This window comes from Protomyctophum bolini (genome assembly GCF_963924005.1).
Source record: "Protomyctophum bolini genome assembly, chromosome: 5".
Classification (NCBI taxonomy): domain Eukaryota; kingdom Metazoa; phylum Chordata; class Actinopteri; order Myctophiformes; family Myctophidae; genus Protomyctophum; species Protomyctophum bolini.
Window position 1 is genome coordinate 30,900,091 of NC_137866.1, and position 23,163 is coordinate 30,923,253.

At 41.7% G+C, this 23,163-nt stretch overlaps 1 protein-coding gene across 3 annotated transcripts in view; it reads right to left on the bottom strand.

Moving 5' to 3' along the window:
• The window catches only part of LOC308316316 (DENN domain-containing protein 2D-like), a 34,653-nt gene extending 12,725 nt beyond the window's left edge, over positions 1-21,928 (bottom strand). Inside the window, exons 1-9 of one of the 3 annotated variants that reach the window (XM_080764864.1) lie at positions 21,733-21,928; positions 15,858-15,937; positions 15,562-15,645; positions 15,260-15,388; positions 7,670-7,714; positions 5,281-5,376; positions 2,240-2,400; positions 1,130-1,242; positions 31-100 (exon numbers count right to left, since the gene is read on the bottom strand). In XM_080764864.1, the coding sequence (XP_080620990.1) occupies positions 31-100; positions 1,130-1,242; positions 2,240-2,400; positions 5,281-5,376; positions 7,670-7,714; positions 15,260-15,388; positions 15,562-15,645; positions 15,858-15,924 (765 nt within the window). In that variant the 5' untranslated portion in view covers positions 15,925-15,937; positions 21,733-21,928. Of the gene's footprint in view, positions 1-30; positions 101-1,129; positions 1,243-2,239; positions 2,401-5,280; positions 5,377-7,669; positions 7,715-14,182; positions 14,518-15,259; positions 15,389-15,561; positions 15,646-15,857; positions 15,938-21,732 lie in introns of those variants that run through there. The other 2 variants (XM_080764863.1, XM_080764865.1) reach the window with 2 other exon arrangements.
• Between the last annotated feature and the right edge of the window lie 1,235 nt (positions 21,929-23,163).

The following is a 23,163-nucleotide window of genomic DNA, read 5'->3' on the forward strand; positions in this document are numbered from 1 at the left end:
TTGACCAGGCAGCGTGTGGAGAAAACTGACCAGTAATCTCCTGCAGTATCCATTCTTTCTGCTGCCGTCCAGGTCAGTCAGGACAAACGAGAAGGTTTCGCTGGAAGAAGAGCAAAGCAAGGGATTTTAATTAATCTCTGACTGACACACGTTCGGGGATGCATGTGCAAGGTCAAAATTCACATCTACAAGCTCGCAACACGTCGCGAGATGATGCAATGTGAGCTTGCAGATCGGCAGATCAGCGCAACACTCACTGCCGTACGACAATGTACTGTATAATGCTGCATTCACACTAGCGGATGCAAAAGACACAAAGTGTATTTGTAGCTTTGCATCTTTGTAGCTGAAGTTGAAACCAGCGGAAAGTTTTTGTAGCGTTGTATCTTTTGCAGCATGGCTACAAACTGTCGGATGTATCTTTGTATCTTCATGTCGCTGCAGGCTTCCATTGAAAATGAATGGTAGACTGTATCTTTGCATCTGCTCCCGTGTGAGCGCAGCATAAGGGCAGTGTTGATTTCGTTGACTAATGCTATGACGAAAAATGTTCGTCGACTACCTTTTTCTACGTAGGAAAATTACAGTAGATGGAAACGAAATTAAAACGAAGCTATGACTAAAACTAAGACTAAATATACTGACAATTTCATCAACAAATAAAAACTAGACTAAAATGTTAGGAAGGGGCCAGTGGAGAAGAGATCCAGTGTAAGTAAAAGACACAAGTCATTTTATGTTTGGTTTCATGAGACGCGTTGTGAGCTTGTAGATCGGCTATTTTCAGCAAGTGTAAAATCAGTCATTACGACGGCATCAAGGCCCGCCTAAATACATTTTAGTCGACTGAATCAACTGTAGATTAGGTCGACTAAAGTCTTATGATATTTAGTCGACTAAAACGCTAGATAAAATGCTTTCTGTAAAAATAGTCTACTTGCCAGCCCATAGAGCCCAATGTCATCTCTGGCATTTTGAGGCACCCTAACGTTTTATGTTAGAAATGTGTGAAGTGGCTATTAGTTGGCTTTTTAGTTTATATATAAAATGTAGGGTATTCAAAATGCCAGGGTTCATATGCTGGCAAGTGGACTAAAACCTCCAATGAGGCTGGAGAGCTGTGGTATACCTGTGGTATTCCGTCAACGGAGCCCAGTTGATGCCTTCGGGGAAACAGAACAGAGTGATCGCCTTGAGTGTCTTCTCTTCCTCCTCCTTCTGTTTCCTCAACATCGCATCCCTCTGACAGAAACACAAAACAATGTTGTGTTGGATGTGTTCTTTAACCCATTTAGACTTCTTCTAAATCATGACAGTTTTCTGAAAAAACCTATGTTTCTATATCAGTGGCTCTCAAACTACTTCATGTCAAGGACCCCCAGAATGATATGTATTTGGCTGCAGACCCACATCTGAAAATATGTAGTTCCCCCAAAAAAACTTTCGCTCTGAAAGATATTAAGATATTAAAAGATTTGTGCCACATTTTACAGCTTGTATACCGGTATCTGCTATTTTTCAATAGCTAAAGTATAACATAATGCTTAAAACGCCAAAAGGGGTTCCTGTCCTGAAGGGGTTCAAATCCATCAACTAATTTCCTCTCTAATGTTTCACCAGTCGCTTCAAGCTGTCTTGCATCAGCTGTTGTCAGAGGTTCCAAAAACTAGTTCTGAAGTGAGCAAATCCTGATCATGAATTAACCCGAGGCGAGTGTGTATTTCACAATTTATAAACAAGTTTTTCAATAATTTAAACCAAGGTTAACATGATGGTTAACATCAAACAAGCAAATAGTTAAATATGGCTATATGATAGGGTATCAAACATTAGAAAAGTAATTTAATCACTTTAAATTACTTTTGTCCCCATTGTGTGTATGTCATAATAGGCACACATTTTTGGCTCATCTACAAAGCTCACAATGCATGTTTGCAATGTTTTGGTCTAGACAAGTTTTCAGTCAGTGGTTCTCAACCTTTTTCATTTTAAGGACCCCCAGAATATTCAAGATTTGCGCCACATTTTCACGATTTAAAAAAGATAGCAGACCTACAAGTTCATAGCACGGCACCAGCTTGTAGATCTGCTATTTTTCAAAAGCTAAAGCATCATAATGCTTAAAACACCAAAAGAGGTCCCCGCCCAAAATGGGTTAAATAAATACTTTCTATGAGATGAATGGGGAATTATCTTCCAGTGTCCTCGAACGCTCTATAGGTCCAGCTACCAAACTCACCTTGGGGAACTGGTAGGTGATCTGGGGCTCATAGTTGCCTTCCTTGGACTTCTTCAGGCTGACCACCACCAGATACTCAAAGAAGTACTGGCCACTGGCATAGCACGGCTCACGGGACACGTTGTCTGATGGTGGGGGCGGAGGGGCTAGGTGATTCAGTGCTGCACACACACAGAGACACACACAGCACACACACAACAAATCAATCAATCAAATGGATCATTATGGGTCCATTTGGTTCCACTCTGGGTTACAGACCTGTAAGGGTCCATTGGAACACCCCCTGATGGTGCCTAGTCCCTAATTTGAGAACAAAATGGTATAGGCCAGTGGTTTTCAACCCTTTTCACGTCAAGGCCCTTCGTTTATTCAGCATTTGAGCCACGGACCACCATTTGATGACATTTAGCCTCTCAGACCCCAAAACCTATAGAATAGAGCGTCGCAGTCCTGCCCCCTCGAGAGACCCGGAAAAGAATTCCCCGTTCATTTTCCTTATAGACTTTTTATTTAAAGACATTTACGCTGCGGACAAAGCCAACTTGAGTTGTGACACATCATGACAATGAACACAATGTGAAAGAATTTACAAAGAAGAAAACTTTTTTTTGTAATTATTTGTTTGGTCCAAAATATTGTGTTTGTTGTCATGATTTGTCACAACTCGAGTTGGCTTTGTACGATGCTTATAAGGTCTTTAAATAAAAACTTTTTGAAATCTATCTATGGGAAAAAATGCATTGGGAATTATTTCCTGGGCCTGGCGTCGTCATGGGGCGGGATTGCGACGTGTGAATTAAGTAATGCAGATGTTTTAACAATATTTTGGTTTCATATCACACTCTCATATTACCTTCAATTATCCTCTATCTGCAAAGTTTTTGTTTCATAAAAATCCACCATAGAAACGTTATGAGCTACTTTGTGTCAAGAAATGCCCTGCATTTGATTATAAGTGTCAGAGTTTGGAAGTGCTTGTTTTCTATAACGCAACATTTATGCCTCCTGCATTATGTGACATTTAGAAACAGGTCGGTTGAGTGATTTCCAACGAGCGCTTCCAAACTCCAACACTCCATGCTGCTCAATGTTTTGCCACTCAGTATAGATGAGGGGGGCGTGTCCTGATGGTAAAAAAGCATGCATGTGCATACTCTCTATACAGTCAAAGCCATGTAAGGGATTGTGACCATGACCGTTAGACTTGCATTTTCCTCAAACCGTTACGTTTAGTTAACTTCCTGTTACAATCTCACCTTACCTTATCACCTCATCTTACAATTTGTGTTTTTGGTATAGGTTAACTTGTGGTGCAGTACCTAGTAATCTAACCAAACACATGTGTGGTGGTGGCTCAGGGGTAGAGTCCCACAGTGTACTGAATTTGCAAAAATGTAATTACATTTAGAAAAAGTGCAGTAAGCTGCATATTAACCTCTTTCGCATGTCAAAATAGGCAGAACTTTTCTAAATGGTTAAAGAGGTTTTCAAAAATGTAGGTTAATTAATTAACAGGAGTCACAGGATTACTGCATAACCTGCGTTCCACGCTATTTAATCCAATATTCTACTCTGCCTAGATTGTCTTATTACCTTATGAGCATACGCCAAAGTATTTCGACGAATATCCGGCGAAATATAGTCCAATGGTTTGTTGTTTATGAGAAGAAACAGGCGCCATGACAATGCAATACGAAAACAGCCTGCACAGCGCGTTGCAGTCCAACCAAAGTCAAACAGACTGCACAGCGCGTTGCAGTCCAACCAAAGTCAAACAGACTGCACAGCGCGTTGCAGTCCAACCAAAGTCAAACAGACTGCACAGCGCGTTGCAGTCCAACCAAAGTCAAACAGACTGCACAGCGCGTTGCAGTCCAACCAAAGTCAAACAGACTGCACAGCGCGTTGCAGTCCAACCAAAGTCAAACAGACTGCACAGCGCGTTGCAGTCCAACCAAAGTCAAACAGACTGCACAGCGCGTTGCAGTCCAACCAAAGTCAAACAGACTGCACAGCGCGTTGCAGTCCAACCAAAGTCAAACAGACTGCACAGCGCGTTGCAGTCCAACCAAAGTCAAACAGACTGCACAGCGCGTTGCAGTCCAACCAAAGTCCCCGTTCACTTGCATTGAGCTCATTCCCCCCGAAGCCCTGTAGACCAGACCAAAAGTATGATTCGTCATCATAACACGACGGCCTCGTCACCAGGTCCGCAACAAATCCGCTATTTATTTGAAATTATTTTAAAACGGCGAATTAAACGCATTAAACAAATAGCGGGTTTAGCGTATTAAGCAGAGCTGATCGTTGGATTAAACAATTTAAAGTCCTGAAAGCGTTAATCAATTCTTCCACCACGCCAGTGTTTTTGAGTGGCGAATGGCGATCATCTTTTCTTTCCACCGGAAAATACATTTTGTAACCGCAGTCATCGGTTCCTTAGTTATGGGCAGTTGAATAAAGCTTGTGTTTGACCCAAAAAACACAATCTGGGAAAGTTTACATTGAGGCGGATGATGGAGTCTGAGTTTTCACTTCTAGGTTAATTTCCGGCTGTATCCGTCGCCTATAGCAACCTAGAACCAGTCATACGTTGGCGGCGAATTCCGCAATCTATCGTAAACCATTTAGTTTCAGTCACATTTTAGTCACCTGGAATGTCTTACTGTAAATCTACAGTTGATTTACCGGTAGTCTTCTAAAATGTATTTTGGCGGGGCTTGATTGAGTCGTAATGACTGATTTTACACTTGCTGAAAATAGCCGACCTACAAGCGACCTACAACGAGTCGCGCTGCGACATGTAGCATGCAATCGGCTATTTTCAGCATGGAACCAAGTGTAAAATAACTTATACTGGATCTCTTGTCCATTAGTCACTTCCTAACATTTTAGTCTAAATTGTCAATATATTTAGTTTTAGTCATTGTAGCTTAGTTTTCATTTAGTTTCCATTTAGTTTGTCTGTGGAAAAAAAGGTAGTCGACGAACATTTTTTGTCATAGTATCAAACGACGAAATCAACACTGACTGTTACTCACGGTCATTTCTGCGTCTGCGGAAGGATGACCACATGGCACTGATCCTCTTGAGAGGTCCTCTCTCTCCACTACCATCTTCACAGGACTGAGCCGGTTCTAGAGTGGAAAGCAAATTAATCCATTTAGACCCGAGACCAGATTCTACAAATGTCTTCTAAATCATGACAGTTTTCAGAAAAACCTTATGATTCTATGTCAGTGGTTCTCAAGGTTTTTCCATGTCAAGGAGCCCAGAAACTATATGTAATTGGCCGCCGACCCCATCTGAAAATATGTTGATCTAGGGACCGTCCCAGAAACAAAGATTTGAGCTAAAAAGGTTTGCTCTGATACAATATATATTCAAAGATTTGTGCCAAATTTTCACGATTTTTCAAAAACAGTTTTTTTCTTTTTTTTTATTGCAGATCTGCAAGCTCATAGCGCGGAACCATCTGCAATTTTTCAATAGCTAAAACCAAAAGGGGTTCCCGTCCTGAATGGATTAAAATATATAATTCAGTAAAAATTAAGAAGAATTCTAGTCCAATCACCCGCCTGAGGTTAAAAACAATAGTGACAAAAATGTGGTGCTCTTCAATTGAGCAAATAGTCGAGTAAAAATGACTCTAGCTTACATATAATGGAAGTCCATGGTATTGAATGGATGGCAGCTGATAAAAGCCTAACTGAACATTATTTAAAAAACATCCTCTAAATGGTCATGGATTCAGATGCGTTTGCACTCAGCTCAGAGTGGCTTCATCACAGGGTGTTTACTTAGTGAAACTGAAGACAGGTGTTCAATATTTTAAAGTCTTCAAGCGGTCATGTGACATAGGTCAGTGGTTCCCAAAGTGGGGTCCGGGGACCCCCAGGGGTCCTTGAGGGAGTTCCAGGGGGTCCCCAGCTAAATGATAGTTTGGAACCAAATGGACTCTTATGGGTCTGTAACTCTGAGTGTACAAATGGAACCAAACGTACCAGTTATTAAATTAACATTGATTTTTTTACAATCAAAATTAGGGGTCCCAGAGATGGAAATGCCATTAAATGGGGGTCCTTGAAATTAAACGGGTTGAGAAACACTTCTAGAGCCGTAAAGATCTTCTCTTATGGGGGTCCCTGGCATATCTTTTCAAATAATTAGTGTCCATTTGAGGTGCCTTGACATGAAAAGGTTTGGGAACCACTGACATAGGTCACGTGACAGTGGTGGACTGGACGGTAACAAAGTACATTTACTTGAGCATATTTGCACATTGTTGCACTGCAGTCTGTGTAGGCTGTAGGGTGCTGCGGTGCTGCTTGCCTAGCCTATAGAGCGCCGTCTGACGTCAATATCGGTAGATGGCTCTAAGTCCACAGGTTCATGTACTTTTCATTTGCATTGGGATTTTAGATCACGTCATATAAGAAAATCATCCCGGCCATTTCACTCATATGAAGAATCAACTAACTGAGAGAAAACGCTAATGTTACTGCTGCCGAATTAGTTACATTGTAGCTATAAACAGACTGACAATAAAATGTGTCCGCGACCCAACCTTGGGTCCCGACCCATTACTTGGGAACCAGTGCAGCTGTATAGAATATGTTTGCATAGTTGATTTTACTCTATGGAGTCTCAGAGCTACAAATTAGGGGTGCGCGATTATGAAATTATAACCGATATCCGATTATTTGTAGGGTCATATCTGCCAATACCGATTCTGACCGATTCCGATATTATACAGAGGACCACAATGGAAACAAGCCTAGGCCCTATAGGGGCTTGGCCCAAAGCCTGTTAATAAAATATTCACTCATCAATAAATACTCTATTCTAATGAATGAGAGGAGTACACAAATTAAATGTAGAAAAATGTAAAGTGTATTTTAAGATTTTACATCATATTATTTTACATCAGACACACACAGGCCAGGGAGGAGGGCTTGTACAGTACAGTACAGTACAGTACAGTACAGTACAGATGTACCAATCCGATACAGATATGGTCGATTTTGGTCTGATTATGCTACCCATTATTTTGTGCATCCCTACTACAAATGGATGAATTAACACAGGATCGTACTGCGTGGCTGGTGACCCAGGTGGATTATATTACTAACATGCAATTTAGGGACGGAGAAGTAGCACACGAGTTTGAAAACAAACTATAATCTTCGTATATCCCGGACTAAAGACTTTATTTGACTTCTCCATCTTTGCAATAAAACCAAAGCTCTACCATGATTAAAAATCATGATAGAGATTAGACTTAAGAGTTGCTGCTGCCAAGTTTGGTCAGATAACCAATGTTTTTTTAAACCTGGGCTTGGAAAAACACTTTATTACATTCTGAGCCCCCGACTTGAAACAGGTGCACCACCAAAGTCTATTAACTGCCCGCATGGGACGATGACTTACCCTCCTTCCCATTGACATCGGTATGGATGGATTTGGGCTGTTCACCTAGGACAAAAAGAGGGAACATTTAGGTCAATGAGAGACAGAGAGTACCCCAGGCCTAGTAGGCCACTAGGCCCTAGTGTTTTGTGTATTCGTCCCATTAAACAAAGCAATACATGTTTATGCACAGGTACTGTAGCAATTTGCTTCCCCATCAAACCTTTAATCGTAGAGCAACTTTATCTATGAACTTGAATTTGCCTGTCTGGGTACACAATGATGATCCCTGTACTCTCACAAGTTGTGTCACAGCTGCATTCTCTAATGACATCGACATAGACCAAGTACTTTGCCAACAGGTGCTGACGTCGTATATAGAGCACCGAAGTCTGACGTGCATGCCACCTACATTCAGTCTCTCATTCAGTCTGACGTGCATGCCACCTACATTCAGTCTCTCATTCAGTCTGACGTGCATGCCACCTACATTCAGTCTCTCATTCAGTCTGACGTGCATGCCACCTACATTCAGTCTCTCATTCAGTCTGACGTGCATGCCACCTACATTCAGTCTCTCATTCAGTCTGACGTGCATGCCACCTACATTCAGTCTCTCATTCAGTCTGACGTGCATGCCACCTACATTCAGTCTCTCATTCAGTCTGACGTGCATGCCACCTACATTCAGTCTCTCATTCAGTCTGACGTGCATGCCACCTACATTCAGTCTCTCATTCAGTCTGACGTGCATGCCACCTACATTCAGTCTCTCATTCAGTCTGACGTGCATGCCACCTACATTCAGAGAAAACAGCCCAGAAACAGAAACTGGACTCCAGTGTTTCCTTCCTTCTTCCGATTGACTACAACCGATCACGTGACACGCGTGTCGACGCACTGCAAGCCATGCTGGGTTACACTTACAGGTGCATGATGGGAAGCCGATAAGATATATTTGTTTTACGCTAGATGTGAGCGAGCTGAAGGCGCATGAACCTCTAGTTAGTTACATTTTCGCCAGGAACAGACTGTATCAAATATGAGTGACTGATTGTCATAAACGATACAGAGCCACCTCCCCGACAATATCACGGAGACAGTTTGTTTATCTTTGGACCACAATGCTTATGAGAGATGATTTTAAGATGACCCAATGTTATTCAACATCGAGACAAACTTCCGCAACCCAGGGAAGAATGAGTGACGTCAGGACTTCGGTACTCATATAGATGACTAGCATCATAGCCTATTTACTTTATGCCTATTGCACCCACATGGGAACCAAGCTAGTATAGATCACCACAACCAAAAATGTTTTCCGGGTAGATAACCCGGAAATGTTAACCTTATTTCTGTAAGAACAGGACACTTATATCGTTATTGAGCATTAGAATTATATTCCACAAATTGACAAACTTCTGAACACTTTATTTTATATTGTGTAAATAAATATCAATAGACATTCTACCATCGACACGTTTGTGTACAAACATACTGAGCTGGAAAGTTATCTTTTCTCTAGTCTACTTCACATACGTTTTAACTTTTTACCACAAAGATGAAAGGAGGAAAGAAAGACTGTAGTGCAGAACGTGCAGACATGTACATCTTGTGGGCGCAAGCAGTGAACTCCTGCAGGCGTGCTGTGCTCTGGATGCAGACAGCAGACGGCTTATAGTCTCTCATCCAACAACATCGGGCTCACAAAACACAATGTTGAAGTGATGTTTAAGTCTGATGATTTCACGAACAGCATTACAACACACCAGTATGGGAGGGGGGGGGGGTATTCTTTTTTCTTTGGTAAATTTATATAGCGCCTTTATCCAAGGCGCTTTACATAGATTGTGCATTACATTCACCCATTCACACACCTTTACATAGATTTCCCATTACATTCACCCATTCACACACATTCATACACCGATGGCGGCAGAAACCATGCAAGGCACCAACCAGCACATCAGGAGCAATTAGGGGTTCAGTGTCTTGCTCAAGGAGACTTCGACACTAACTCTGGGGGTAAATGGTAAAATGGTAAATGGTGCATTTATATAGCGCTTTTATCCAAGGCGCTTTACATAGATTGTGCATTACATTCACCCATTCACACACACATTCATACACCGATTGCGGCGGAAGCCATGCAAGGTACCAACCAGCACATCGGGAGCAATTTAAGGTTCAGTGTCTTGCCCAAGGACACTTCGACATGTAGACAGGAGGAGCCGGGATTCGAACCGCCGACCCATGGATCATTGGACGACCTGCTCTACCTCTTGAGCCCGGGTTCGAACTGGCAAGCTTGCGGTTACCATCCGGTCACTCTACCCCTGAGCCACCACCTTCTTTATGTTTAAACAATAAAAACTAAATTGCAGTGGCGCCCGCTGGCCAAATGGTCCAGGCGCATGCCACATATAGGCTTTGGCCTGACAGCGCGGCGTGTGTTCGAGTCCCGTTCATGACGACCTCAGCTGCAATGAAGGCCAAAAACTAATCTTAAAAAAAGAATAGTGAGTGAGTTTCTAGAGGGGTTGAGGTCAGCATTGTGCGCTATTGACGATATTCAGACCGCGGCCATCTTGCCAGCAAGGGGCAACTTCCCATTGACAGCCCATTCATCCAAACAGAAAAGTCCTATCTGATTGCAAACTCACCAACATTGCAGCTGTACGGAAAGCTTGAATTATCCTCTTTCTATCTGTAAAGTTTTTGTTTCATACTGTACACATAACATGTTATGAGCTACTTCCTGTCAAGAACTTATGTGCAGGTAATTTTTTTCCTAAGTGTCAGAGTTTGGGAGTGCTTGTTGGATATCACTCAACAACCCTCCACCTGTTCTGAATTTGCACTTGATGCAGGAGGCAGCAGGAGGTTGCTTTACTAAAAACTTCCAAACTCGAATACTAAATAAATAAATAAATGAATGATTTTTATGAAAAACACTTTGCATATGGAAAGAGGATAATTCAAGCTTTTCGCACAGCTGCAATGTTGGTGATTTTGACATTGTTTAATACAATCAGATAGGACTTTTCTGTTTGGATGAATGGGCTGTCAATGGGAAATTGACACATTGACAAATTGCACCTAGTTAGCACCTTCCTGGCAAGATGGCCGTGGTCTGAATAGCTCATTAGTAGTAAAATTCACTGCTTCTAATTAATCCTCCACTTCACCCCCTGCCCCATCGGGTGGCATACTGGACAGGATGGAACATATTCAATGCCCATGGTCACATATTGTACCCACGAGCAGATAGAGATTTATTTCAGTCAGGTGTGGTAGATGGCAAAAAACACTAAAGACTACCAGTGGCTATGAGACATGATTCTCATTTAGCTAACGACATAATGTGCCACACATCATAACTAATCACGCATGTTTGCTTTAGATTTAAAGTTAAACAAAGAACAAGGAGAAATGGCTAGCAGGTGAATTAATTGGACATGGGCCAAGTTTCCAGTCGAGCTCACCAGCAGCAGTGTGGCAGCAGTGTGGATTTGCGGAAGGACAAAATGGGCTCGCAGCTACAGTTTGTATAGTGGATGAGGTTTGTCAACAAAAGTGAGACACTTTTCAACTCCACCATGCGGCATGCCTCCACCTGAATACTAGCTTGCAAAAAAACTAAAACAAAACAAAGCTCCTCTTTCAGGGGCAAACCTTCTGTCCTTCTGTGTTTTTATTAAACATACGAAATGTGTTTTATTTTATTCTTCCATGTTTCACAAACAGCACCTTAAGAACACCTGCTGCCTGGCGGTGCCCGCTACTTTTTAACCCAGACTCATGGTAGCACGTTAATACGTTATGCACACACCTGCATATATGCTAATGTTTCTAAAATACACTACAGTACACGCCTGCCTTATATGATGTTAATGCTTCTAAAAGAACATGTATACACCTGCATCTCTATGGTGAGCGAAACAGTGTGTTTTTTTACAGATTAACGACAAACTATTTTAATAAATTTGATTAAAAAGTTATTTATATAATTATTATTTTCTTTCTTCTGAGGATCCTAGGGCCTTCTCTGAATACCCTGAAAATGTGCAACTTGTGCTATTTAACCTTTTTCTATCTACCTCCCTTCTGCTCTCATTGCACCTCTATCTTCTCTGTTCTCACGTAAAACTACAAAATGAGGGACCAGTCACCACACGCACACACAAAATAATTGCGCTCACTCACACACTACACCTGTGATGTGACAAATAAAGACGATTTTCAAGCTCCACGGCAAGACTTTTGCATAGCTGATTTCCTTACTTGTTCTTTGCCTTTACTTATGGCATCTGATCTGTGGCGTGCACGGATAGACACTAGGGGGTGCTAGAACTCCACCTGCCCTTGCCCTCTGGACAGCAATGTGCCCTTTTTTGTACAGTATGTGGACCATGGTGACATTGATCAATTCTTGATTAAAAAAAAGCTTTTAATATATTAATTATGCCCCAAAATCTATACATCTCACACTATTAAGGCACGCGCTGCAAAAGTGCCCATTTTTTTAATTGAGCACCTGCCCCTCTAAATGTCTGTGCACACCACTGCATCTGACAACCCAAGGCAAATGTTGCAGCACATTAACAGAGTCTGACAGACTCAAATCTGATTACTGCAATACATTTGAACAACGTTCAGTTTCTCTCTTGCTTGTTGTTGTCATGTCAGCACCCTGGCCTGCTTCCACCGCAGTCAGGAAATGTAGTCGCGTGGGGAGGTTAAACCACATTTTCATTGCCTCTAGAAAGTCAGACATCTACATCAAAGATATTGGATGCTACTACTGGCTATACATGACCTAAACTAGTGGTTCTCAAAATGGGGTCCAGGGACCCCCAGTAGGGCTCTTTGAATGGTTTCCAGAGGGTCCTCAGCAAAGCAAGTTAATACAGATATATATATATATCATCCAAATCAGTTTAACCACTTTAACCCTATGTATTTCAAAATACAAAGTAGCGCGTGGAAGGAACACGTTATTACAACCAGTTCCTTTCCCCTCCATCAGCTGGCCAGGGGATGTAGTTTAGAGACCAGGATTACTGCATGTTTTTTGTGAGGGTACCTACCCTAGGGGACACAGGGAGAACATGTGAGGGTACCTACCCTAGGGGACACAGGGAGAACATGTGAGGATACCTACCCTAGGGGACACGGGGAGAACATGCAAACTCCACACAGAAAGGCCCTTTCGCCAACCCCGCCTTGGGTATGGGCACTGATGACGTGGAGGAGAGAACACACCCCCAGCGCCCCCAGCGGGAATCGAACCCAGTGCCTTATAGCTGTGCGGCGACAGCACTACCGGCTGTGCCCCAATATTTGGAAACATTTTAACACAATTTGTATGGGGGTTCCTGGCACAAAAGTCAGGTGTCCGACTACACATTAACTTGGGGGTCTTTGACATGAAGAAGCACTGCTCTAGTCTAGACAACTACATCAAAGCAAGCATCCACTACAGTAACCTACCTTACAGTCTATGGCTACATGCCATAAACTACTATAGCACTGCACATGCTACACTGTGGGGTGTGATGCTAGTTTAACACAACCTGGGCGTGATTTTGACCCTGAGGCAACAAACATGTTTCAACATCTCCAGCAAGCCCGCTATGTTGAGCATAGCATTGGGAACCCGATCAAACCTGCATTCTTCCCAATTTCCCTTAGATAAATCCTGGTAAAATCTTGTCTTTGACTATAGCCTTGGGTCAAGACAGATCTTGATTAAAGGAAGTGTAGGCACCTTTACTTAAATTGTGTATTTGTTCCAAAATGTAAAGAAATCAAACTTCAATTTAAACTTCCAACTTCTTGTTTGTTGTTGCTGTGCGGTTTTGTAGCATCTGTAGAAATTATAGGCCTTCATTTTCGAATGTTCAAATCATGTACTTAGTCTATACTTTGCATTACTTTAATAGCATATGTAAGTTTTATGTAATGTAGGCCTAGGCCTATCTGTGTCTGGGAGGCGTTTTTTAGCTTGTTTCATGTATTTATTTTATCAGGTATTCCTGGTTCATCTCCTATGTCAGCAGACACATTCCAGGCCCTAATATGTGCAGTTAGGACAGGTCTCCTAAAACCACAGCTCTCTCCACATAACAGCCAGAGGCGTTTTAATCCATCTAGATGGCGAGTGTTATGGCGACAGGTGGCACCATCATTCTAGCTACTGTATGTACGCAAACAAACCCCATCAAACATTAACCAAGCGGCCAAGCCTATAAGTAAACTTCTGAATGTCAATCCATGATGCAGCTGGAAGTAAACTGTGCAAACTCTACCAGGAATAGATCTCGGCTGGCTCTGCAAACATCGAACGTACCAGAATAGAAATCTACTTTTTTTAAGTTACGCAAGTCGCAAGATGGGTAACTAATATAATCATTCCGTGTATGTATGCGTGCACAGTGCGCACACACACACACGCCTCGATCGATCGGTCATCATTTGAACAGTTTGATTTTCATCCAAAATCGTTGTCGAGGGGGATCTAGAGATACTCACTCCATCTGGTCTTCAAATGAGACAATCCGTGTCCTCCTTTCCCAAAGCGTCTTTTGACCTCTTCACTCATTGCTCCCTAAAGAACCCGAGAAAACACTTGACAACTGACTCCGGTTTCGTGTTTTTTTTTCTTCTTCTTTTTCTTTCTATCAGCAAACAGAGTCGATTATCCTCGTATCCATGATGGTTGTTGTTGTTGTTATTGGTTGCTGAAAGCGAAAGGAGAGTAGCCCCTGGAACAGCATGCTTGTTTGCAGGCAGGCTGGCTGAGGCTCACCGTAAACCGTGTGTCTGCTCGTCTGCTCTGCTGGTTGTTTTGTGGTGTGAGTGAGTGTAGCTGCGGTGCAAACAGAGTGCAGCATGCGCCTCCTGCGCTGCCCCACTGCACTGCACTGCAGACAGACAGCCTACCCTAGTGCCTGCATTCAACATGTTGCATCATGACAAATGTTGACTTTTTAGTTTAGTTTCAACTTGATGTATATACTGTATCGTTATAGACTGTACTTAAACAATAAGATACTGAACCACACCACTCACTGGTAGTGTTATAGAAAATAATTTAAAGACACTACCTACCATAGTGGTTGACAAAGTGCTCAACCTCAGGTAGAAAGTTACTTTAGTCAATCAAAGTATAGATAGGCCTACTCCTGGTCAAATATTACTGTGAAAACTGTGACATTTGCTCTGTCTTATTGTTTTTGCTTGAGTTCCAAGTACTAGAGTAGCCTATAGCCCTACTTGCTTTAAAAAATAGTTAAGTCTCCAAACTACATTTATACTTATATATAGCCCTACATTTTGTTTTGTTTTGATTTTCCAGAATATTTTGAAAGAATAGCAATAATAGTGAAAATATCAGATCTACAAGCTCACAACACACAAACTTGTAGACAAGAAATGCCACAGACTTATTCAAACATTACCGGTAGTTTATTATTGAATGTACCGGTAGTATAGTTGGGGACTGTTTTAGACTGGATTTGCTTAGGATTGGTGTAATTGAGCAGCATTTCTATCTTAGTTACTATAGGCTAAAATGCAAAAAGTGTAAAAGTCTGGCATGAGTCTTACCTTCCAACATCCCTGTCCTCTTCAACAATATTCCAAAGGTACATGTTCTCTCAGGGGCAGGGCCAGTGTCCCCTGTAGGGGCAGGGCCAGTGTCCCCTGGAGGGGCAGGATCTTTATCCGGAATACTATCTAAACAGAAGAATACGGATTATGGAGATCAGGTCTTGCATGCTATGTTTAACCTGTAAACATTGGGTCCTGCTCTTCAGAATAGACCGTTTTGCCAAGGACTTCTGTGATTATAGCTATGACCTTAAGTTAATTATAAAAGACGACTTGGTCATTAAAACAGAATTAAAGACCTTTTCTCGTGGAAGTTACTCGGACTGACTTTGAGAAGGCCCTGCTGAACCCTCTCCGTCTTATGGATCCAGTCTCCTCATCCCCTTGAAATTTGACAGGTTCAAAGTCATAGGTTATATAGGTGATATAATATGCATGACAAGTAGCCTGGTTTCCAGCCCATAGACCCCGCCCACTCGACTGAGCGCACGGCTGGAAGCTCTCTGAGTCTGACAATCAGGCTACATGACAAGTGCTGTCGTTAGACTTTTTCACAATAATTTACAAGTGGATTAGATTAGTGGATAATGCTCACTTTTGAGGCGGAAGGATGATAAGCTAAAAGTCCTCTTTTTTCTGTCTGGTGGATGATCGTCTGCCATCCTTAGTCTTTGTCTGTGAGGAAAAAGAAAAGAAAGACATTTACATTTTTTGGGGTAAAATTTTAGAAAATCAGAACCGCAGATATTTTTCACAATTTCTAGAAGACATTTTTTGAATCAACCTCAGGTCTTAACGCGTTAAAAGAAAAGTTCAATGATTTCAACAGTCCAACAACAGACTACTAAGTACTAGCCTATGCAAGTGTATAACCAATAAGGTCTTCTGCATGAGAACCAAACATCTAATACTCAGCCAAAGTGCAAACCTTCTTGCCAAGGCCAAGGGAGATATTAAGGCTTCTGGTCTTCACTCTTCACCCATGTCTGACCTGCCCCCCAACTGCCCCTGAGTCCTGACACACGCACGCACGCACACGCACACGCACACACACACACACACACACACACACACACACACACACACACACACACACACACACACACACACACACACACCAACTCTCTACCCTATCCCACATGAGCCCCAGTGTTACTACCTGGATTGGAACGTACAGTAGCAAGTGATGTATATGGAACATACAATTCACATTAAATATAGCTTAAATAACTGTTCTAAGTTGTCTCTCAACAAATGAGAGACAGGCATGTCTGGACTCTGGACAGGATGCATGAACAGGGGTCACTGTATGCTAAGTGGATCTGGCCTGTTGATTGCAGCTGATTGATAGCAAACACCTACTGTTCTCCCTGTACCTTCTTCCTGGTGAATATTACCATATAGTGGACAGTGGGGGTTTGCATTCTCTCCCTCTCCCTCTTGAGTTGTATAAAGTCTACTGAAATGTTTGTAACTGGAAGTGAGTCTCTGGAAGCCCAGGCTGAAGGAGCTCGTCCATGGGGCCTGGCCCCATGGCTGTGCGATGCTGTCTTTGTAAACTATGATTATCATCATTATCATTTTATTATCATAGTATGATAATAAAATGGACTTGGAAACTTTCATTGGCCTGTCCGTCGTCAGTCTTCTTAAGTTGGTAGGAAAATATACTTCACAAGCTAAGTCTCCTGTGTGGGGAAACAACTGTACTCTGTACCTTAATCTCATGTACAAGTTCAACACACTGATACTCTTCTTGCACTACACTAGACACTACAGTATATGTTATGACCAACTGCTATGCTCATGCACCTTATTTCTAAACATCATGAACATAATTATTGTTTGGATGGATATGCTACATAGTACAGTACAGGTATGTGTAAATATGTAGATATACCTTGTCTCTTTTTTATCCCTTACTTTTCCTTCCTTTCTGTATAGCTACTTTTTCCGCCACTGCCTACTTCTCATCCGGGTATAATCACCCCACCCTTGGCAAAGGCTTCTGGTCTTCAGGCAGAGCTACTTTGTGACATGCAGTTTTTGTATTATCTTATAGCATACCTCCAAGGCTCATATTTTGTTTGCTTGCTCTATTGTTGACAGTGAAACACTGTATTTAAGCAGAGGACACACCCTCTCCATTGGCTTAACAATGAGAGCGCCTTGGGATCATGAGTCATCAGAAAAGAGAGCAGTCTTTTAGACGTCCATCTGACCCACACACAACACCATGTCATTTACCAACAACACCAGCTGGGGTTTGGAAATGTGCTTGCAGCCATTCTTTTCTAACCTTCTTGTGTCTGCTGCAACAGCAATGACGCTTTTAAGGCCAAGGCATTCCAAAGCAGTGCTGGAGTACAATGATAGTTTGCTGGTATAGTTTTAAAGTAAAGTTTTAGATGTATATACTGTAGCAGTGTTTTTGTAGGTACAACACCGTTGCACGACAAATTAAACATGGCTTAAGTGGTATATAGTATATAGATATATAGATATATAGATATATAGATATAGATATATATTAGAACTTTAATTCTGTTGATTCATTGGTATATGTAATTGTTTTAATTATATTAAAAAAACACTTCTTAAGGTAAGAACATAATCGATAGATGCGGAATAGAAGAGATCTCAAGCTCAGTCTGGACATGCATAGTGGAACGAGTAAATAACAAGTCTTTACAAGTCACCATTACATCAGGACTCCTATCTTTTCGCTGTCCTTCCATTAGCCTAAAGACACAGAAGTGGATATGTGAGCAGTGCAGTGCACTATAGTGACTCTGCATGGGAAGACAACATGGCCACTATTAATAGCACACTGAAATGACAGAAGTCGAGCGTGCCCATGGGAAATCTCACTAGCATAGCATTATAAACCCACCCTCAGTTGCATAGAGGCTAGGGGGATGCACTAAAGGCTACTATACTATAATTGCTCATACAGGCTTTTCACTTTAGTTCCATCATATAATCATAGTTTGTTTAAATTGTTTGTATCATACATGTCAAAGCATCTGCAATCCCAGATTGTCCACACAAGAGTCATGTGGGAATTGGATATGGATATTAATGCTAAGTACTATTTAAGGGAGTGTGTGATATGGTAAATGCCAATGGTGCATTTATATAGCGCCTTGCCCTTTATCCAAGGCGCTTTACATAGATTGTGCATTACATTCACCCATTCACACACACAGAAGGCAGAGGAAACCATGCAAGGCACCAACCTGCACAGGAGCAATTAGGGGTTCAGCTTGCTCAAGGACACTTCGACACTAACTCTGGGGGAGCCCGGGTTCGAACTGGCAACCTTGCGGTTTCCATCCAGCCACCGCCGCCGATATGGTACATACATGGGCAACAGTGGCGGCCCGGGGGCCGGATATTCAGTGATTTCACTTAATTCAAATATCACTTATTTTTTTATTTTGTTGTGATAATCCTCGCTACTATAGAGTGTGCTGACCATATAAGGAGTTCCTCCCTGTCCTCAGTTAACCCCTGGGGGTCAAAAAACCTTAGGTTTTGTTTTTGCTAGGTGGCCCAGCCTTCTTCCAATGGGGATAGAGAGGGGCCTTCCGCCAATCATGATTGAGCGGGGGCGAGCCTTGGTGTGCATACTGTTGGAGGATGAGCGGCCTTCCCCCCCACTGTAGAGCCTGTGCATGTGCACATCTTATTACCGGGGCAGACCGGGAGGGTTTTCCAAATCACCCAAATCACTGAATGCTCCTTTAATGCGGCCGCAGGCACTGGGGCACTGATATATTATTGGTTTCAGCTGTTACAATTCCAAACATGCAGACATGACCTGCTTTAATTACTTCAGTCTATATGTGTACAGTAGCTTAATGACTAGTATTAAAATGATATTGTCTTTTTTTTATGACCAATGCATTTGTATTTAGTTCATAAAGTTAACATAAACTTACTAAAATGCATTTGAAATTAAATAAAAAGGTTACTTTTCAGGATTCCAATTCAAAAATAGCAAAAACAAAAAATCTGTATTAAAATTCAAATATTACAAAAATAGCTGATCTGCAGAGCGACACGTTTGTAGATCGGCCTTGTTGATCGGCTATATATTAAGACAGCAGCAATGTGGCCCTCTGGAGTGAGTGTGGAAATATATAGTGGCCCTCGATCTCCATCGTCAAAGTTGCCCACCCCTGCTGTAGATGCTTTGAGGATACATTGTGGGACATGAGTTTTGAATCCACACCCGGGTTGCTCCGTGCATGAGGACGATGGAGGATGAGCTCCAGATCGGGGTCACTCACAGTCCTCTCTGGGGATTCTCTATCCTGTGAAATGCAACTGTATGTACAGCCAGTCCACCCCCACCCTTACCACACCCCCCACCCCCACCCCCCGGCCACAAAACAAACACACACAGGGTATTTTAAGCCTCTGGGAACTGAGAGTTGTACTATGGCTGTGTGTGTGTGTGTGTGTGTGTGTGTGTGTGTGTGTGTGTGTGTGTGTGTGTGTGTGTGTGTGTGTGTGTGTGTGTGTGTGTGTGCTCGCGCGTGTGTGTGCGTGCGGGATACATAATATATATACACACTAGCCCACTCTCTGGCTCCATCCATGGTTCACTTTGGACATAAAATAGGTGGCTCTTGACCAGACTTGAAGTCTCCACCTGCCCTCCCCTATAAGTTGTTTACAACAAGGTCGTATTAGCAAAATGGCTGCTTTGGTTATTTTGTGCCTTGTAATTTTTTCATTCTGGTTCTCTTTCATGTAATCTCTGAATATAGTCATTAGGCTGATGACAAGGACAAAGGGATTTTCAAAACTAACCAGCCATTAACCCATTAAAAAAAAACTGAATCCCTTAATATGTAATATTAGCCAGAAATAAGAGGCTATTCTTCTCATATTACAAGGGCAAGTGAGACACTCCTGCCAAGGACAACCTTTGGAGGGCACTGAAACACAATATATCCCTCTGTTTGCACCAGCTATACCAGCTCTCCAGTCTCCTGCCAACGGTGCACAGTGCACGGAGAACTGTTGATTTTGTCGACAAATAAAAACTAGATTGTTAGGAAGGGACTAGTGGACAAGAGATCCAGTATAATTCATTCTCATCATTTCATTTTACACTTTGGTTGCATGCTGAAAATAGCAGATCTACAAGCTCACGTACAACGCATAGCAGCGCGATGTGTTGGTGTGAGCTTGTAGATCGGCTATTTTCAACAAGTGTAAAATCAGTTATTACGACGGCATCAAGGCCCGCCTAAATACATTTTAGTCAACTAAAACAACTGTAGATTTAGTCGACTAAAATCTTATATTTAGTCGACTAAAACTAGACTAAAACTAAAATATTCCAGGTGACTAAAATGTGACTACTAAATGAAAAGAGACTATGACTAAAACTAAAATCAAAATTTTCTGTCAAAATCAACACAACTTTTATACAGATTATGAAATAATTCATCTTTATGTTCCATTTTATGTTGTCCGGTTTGTTTGTGAGTATGATTTTTTGTTTGTACCCAAAGGGAAGTTGACGCTGTATATGCTTCTCAGGAAGTGAAACCTTTTGAGAAGTTATATAGTAAAATACTCAGCATCCATTTATCCATTTGTGTGTACAAATGTAACCCCGTAACTCTTTTTTTAAACAATATATTTATTGCATTTTTCTTTTTTTAACAAACAAATAGACAATACAACAAAACAATACATAATACAATAATTTAACTCTTGAGAGCAAGGGTTAAAGATCTATAAGGGTCCATTTGGTTAACAACTCTTCCGTCATTTAGATGGGGACCACCTGGAACCTACTCAAGGACCACTGGTGGTCCCCGGACCACTGGTTGAGAACCACTGCACTAATGCATTCAGGAAAATTCTACAGTACTTCTGTCCGTTTCTCAATATCAATACAACATCTGGAAATCAGCTCTGAACAAACAACTTCTTTCTTCACCAGCCTATATATATCCTAGTTCCTGTTTGCTGTTCTGGGTTGAATGGTTTCTACCTGTCACTTTCACTTTCACTGTGTGTGAATGTATCCACATGACATGATTTTATTTAAATTCAATATATCTGAATAGCAACCAAGTGCTGTCTGCCTGTCTCAATATTGTTTATTGGCAGCTCACAATTAAAAGTAATTGCACCATGCAGTTACTGTAGCTAGCAGCTAATTTGCATATTTTGTCAGGTAGACAAAAAACAAAGGTCAATAAAAAAACCTCAATATGAATATTATAAACAAAGTAAAAACAATGAAGAGCAGAGCATGTTTGTACAACAATGTACAATTCAGGCCAGAGCAAGTTACAGTAAGCAAGAACAACACATTGTAATACATCAAATATAGTCATGTTGTGTTTGTGGGTGTATAGAATTCAATTTCTCCACTATACTTTAACCAGGCAGATTCAAAGCACAGAAAGCATGGTTCAACCTGCAGCTAACTGACTTACCATACACAGTACTGACTGTAAAGAGCAGTGGTGCCTCTATAGTCCAGCAGGAATCCTCCTGGTTTCCCCAGTAGCTTGAGATAAAGAGCGTCTTTGGCCTTTGCTGCTTTGATGAGAATCTACTACAGGACAGGATCCAACACTGTCTCTCTGTCCATAACCACTTTATTCTGCCTGTGTCATCGCTTGTCATATAAGAAGTTGCAACAACTGATCTTTGTATGAGGAAGTGTGTTAGTAGAAGTGTCCGTGCAGTGCACGACTGCACGTGCCTCACTGAGAAACAGACTTTGCTCTTCCATGCATTTCCTTTTCAACATCAAAGCCAGTGTTGGGTAAACATGAAGACAAATAGGTTTGTGCGTATACAGTTGAGTAGGTAGGCCTATATGTGTGCAAGCGTTTTCCATTTTCTGTGTACATTGTGTGTACACAATGTGTGTGTGTGTGTGTGTGTGTGTGTGTGTGTGTGTGTGTGTGTGTGTGTGTGTGTGTGTGTGTGTGTGTGTGTGTGTCAGTTGTACTGAAGTTACCCTTCCCTAACTTTAACTTAATAGTTACAAAAGTATGTTCTAAAATAAGCAATCATTAAGACAAAGTTGTCTGTTGAGGACGATGTCTGGGATTTTTTTGCAGGCAAGTCCACTTTCAGTCATGGAGAGATCTTGCCCTCTGATTCCAGACAGTATTTCAGACAACCTATAGCCTGTAGGCTGTAGGTTGGCAAAGAATGAATAGAAGGCAATGGATCCCCATCTGGTGGCCATTTGGTTGCATTTCCTTTGAGCTCACGAGGCCCCATGCAACAGGGCCCTGTCAAGCGAGACCAAATCAAGAATGTTCCATTCACCATATCTGACATGTCAGCAAAACCGGCCCCATTCCGTTCATTCCAGTCCATCCTCTCTAGATCAGTGCTTCTCAAAACTGTTCATGTCAAGGACTCCAATTATGTATTTGGCCACGGATGTATGGTACCCCCATATGACAATATTTTGTGCAAGGGAGCCCTATACAAGATTGTGCTCTTTGCCAAGTTGTCTGTAAAATAAAGTCTGCGACATGCAGTATTGCGATAATAGATCAGATTTAGAAGTGCACCGTATGTTACTGTACTGTATGTATAGGTGTTTTATACGATAAGTAAATCTAGTAGATGTGTACTGTACATGAGGTAGGCTACACTTGAATGACACCACAGTGAATCTAATGATATTAGATGATATTTCCCAACCTGGGACAGGGGGATAATCAAAATGTCAAAACCTTTGAGTCCACTATAGCTGTCTCTGCCTGCTCATAATTAATGTAGTATCAGTGCAGTGTCTGTTATCTGTTAAGTACCGTATATCTGTTAAGTATAGTGATCACATTGTTCAATTTAAACATCAACAGTATGAGAAATGTGAACAGTAAGTAACACATGTACAC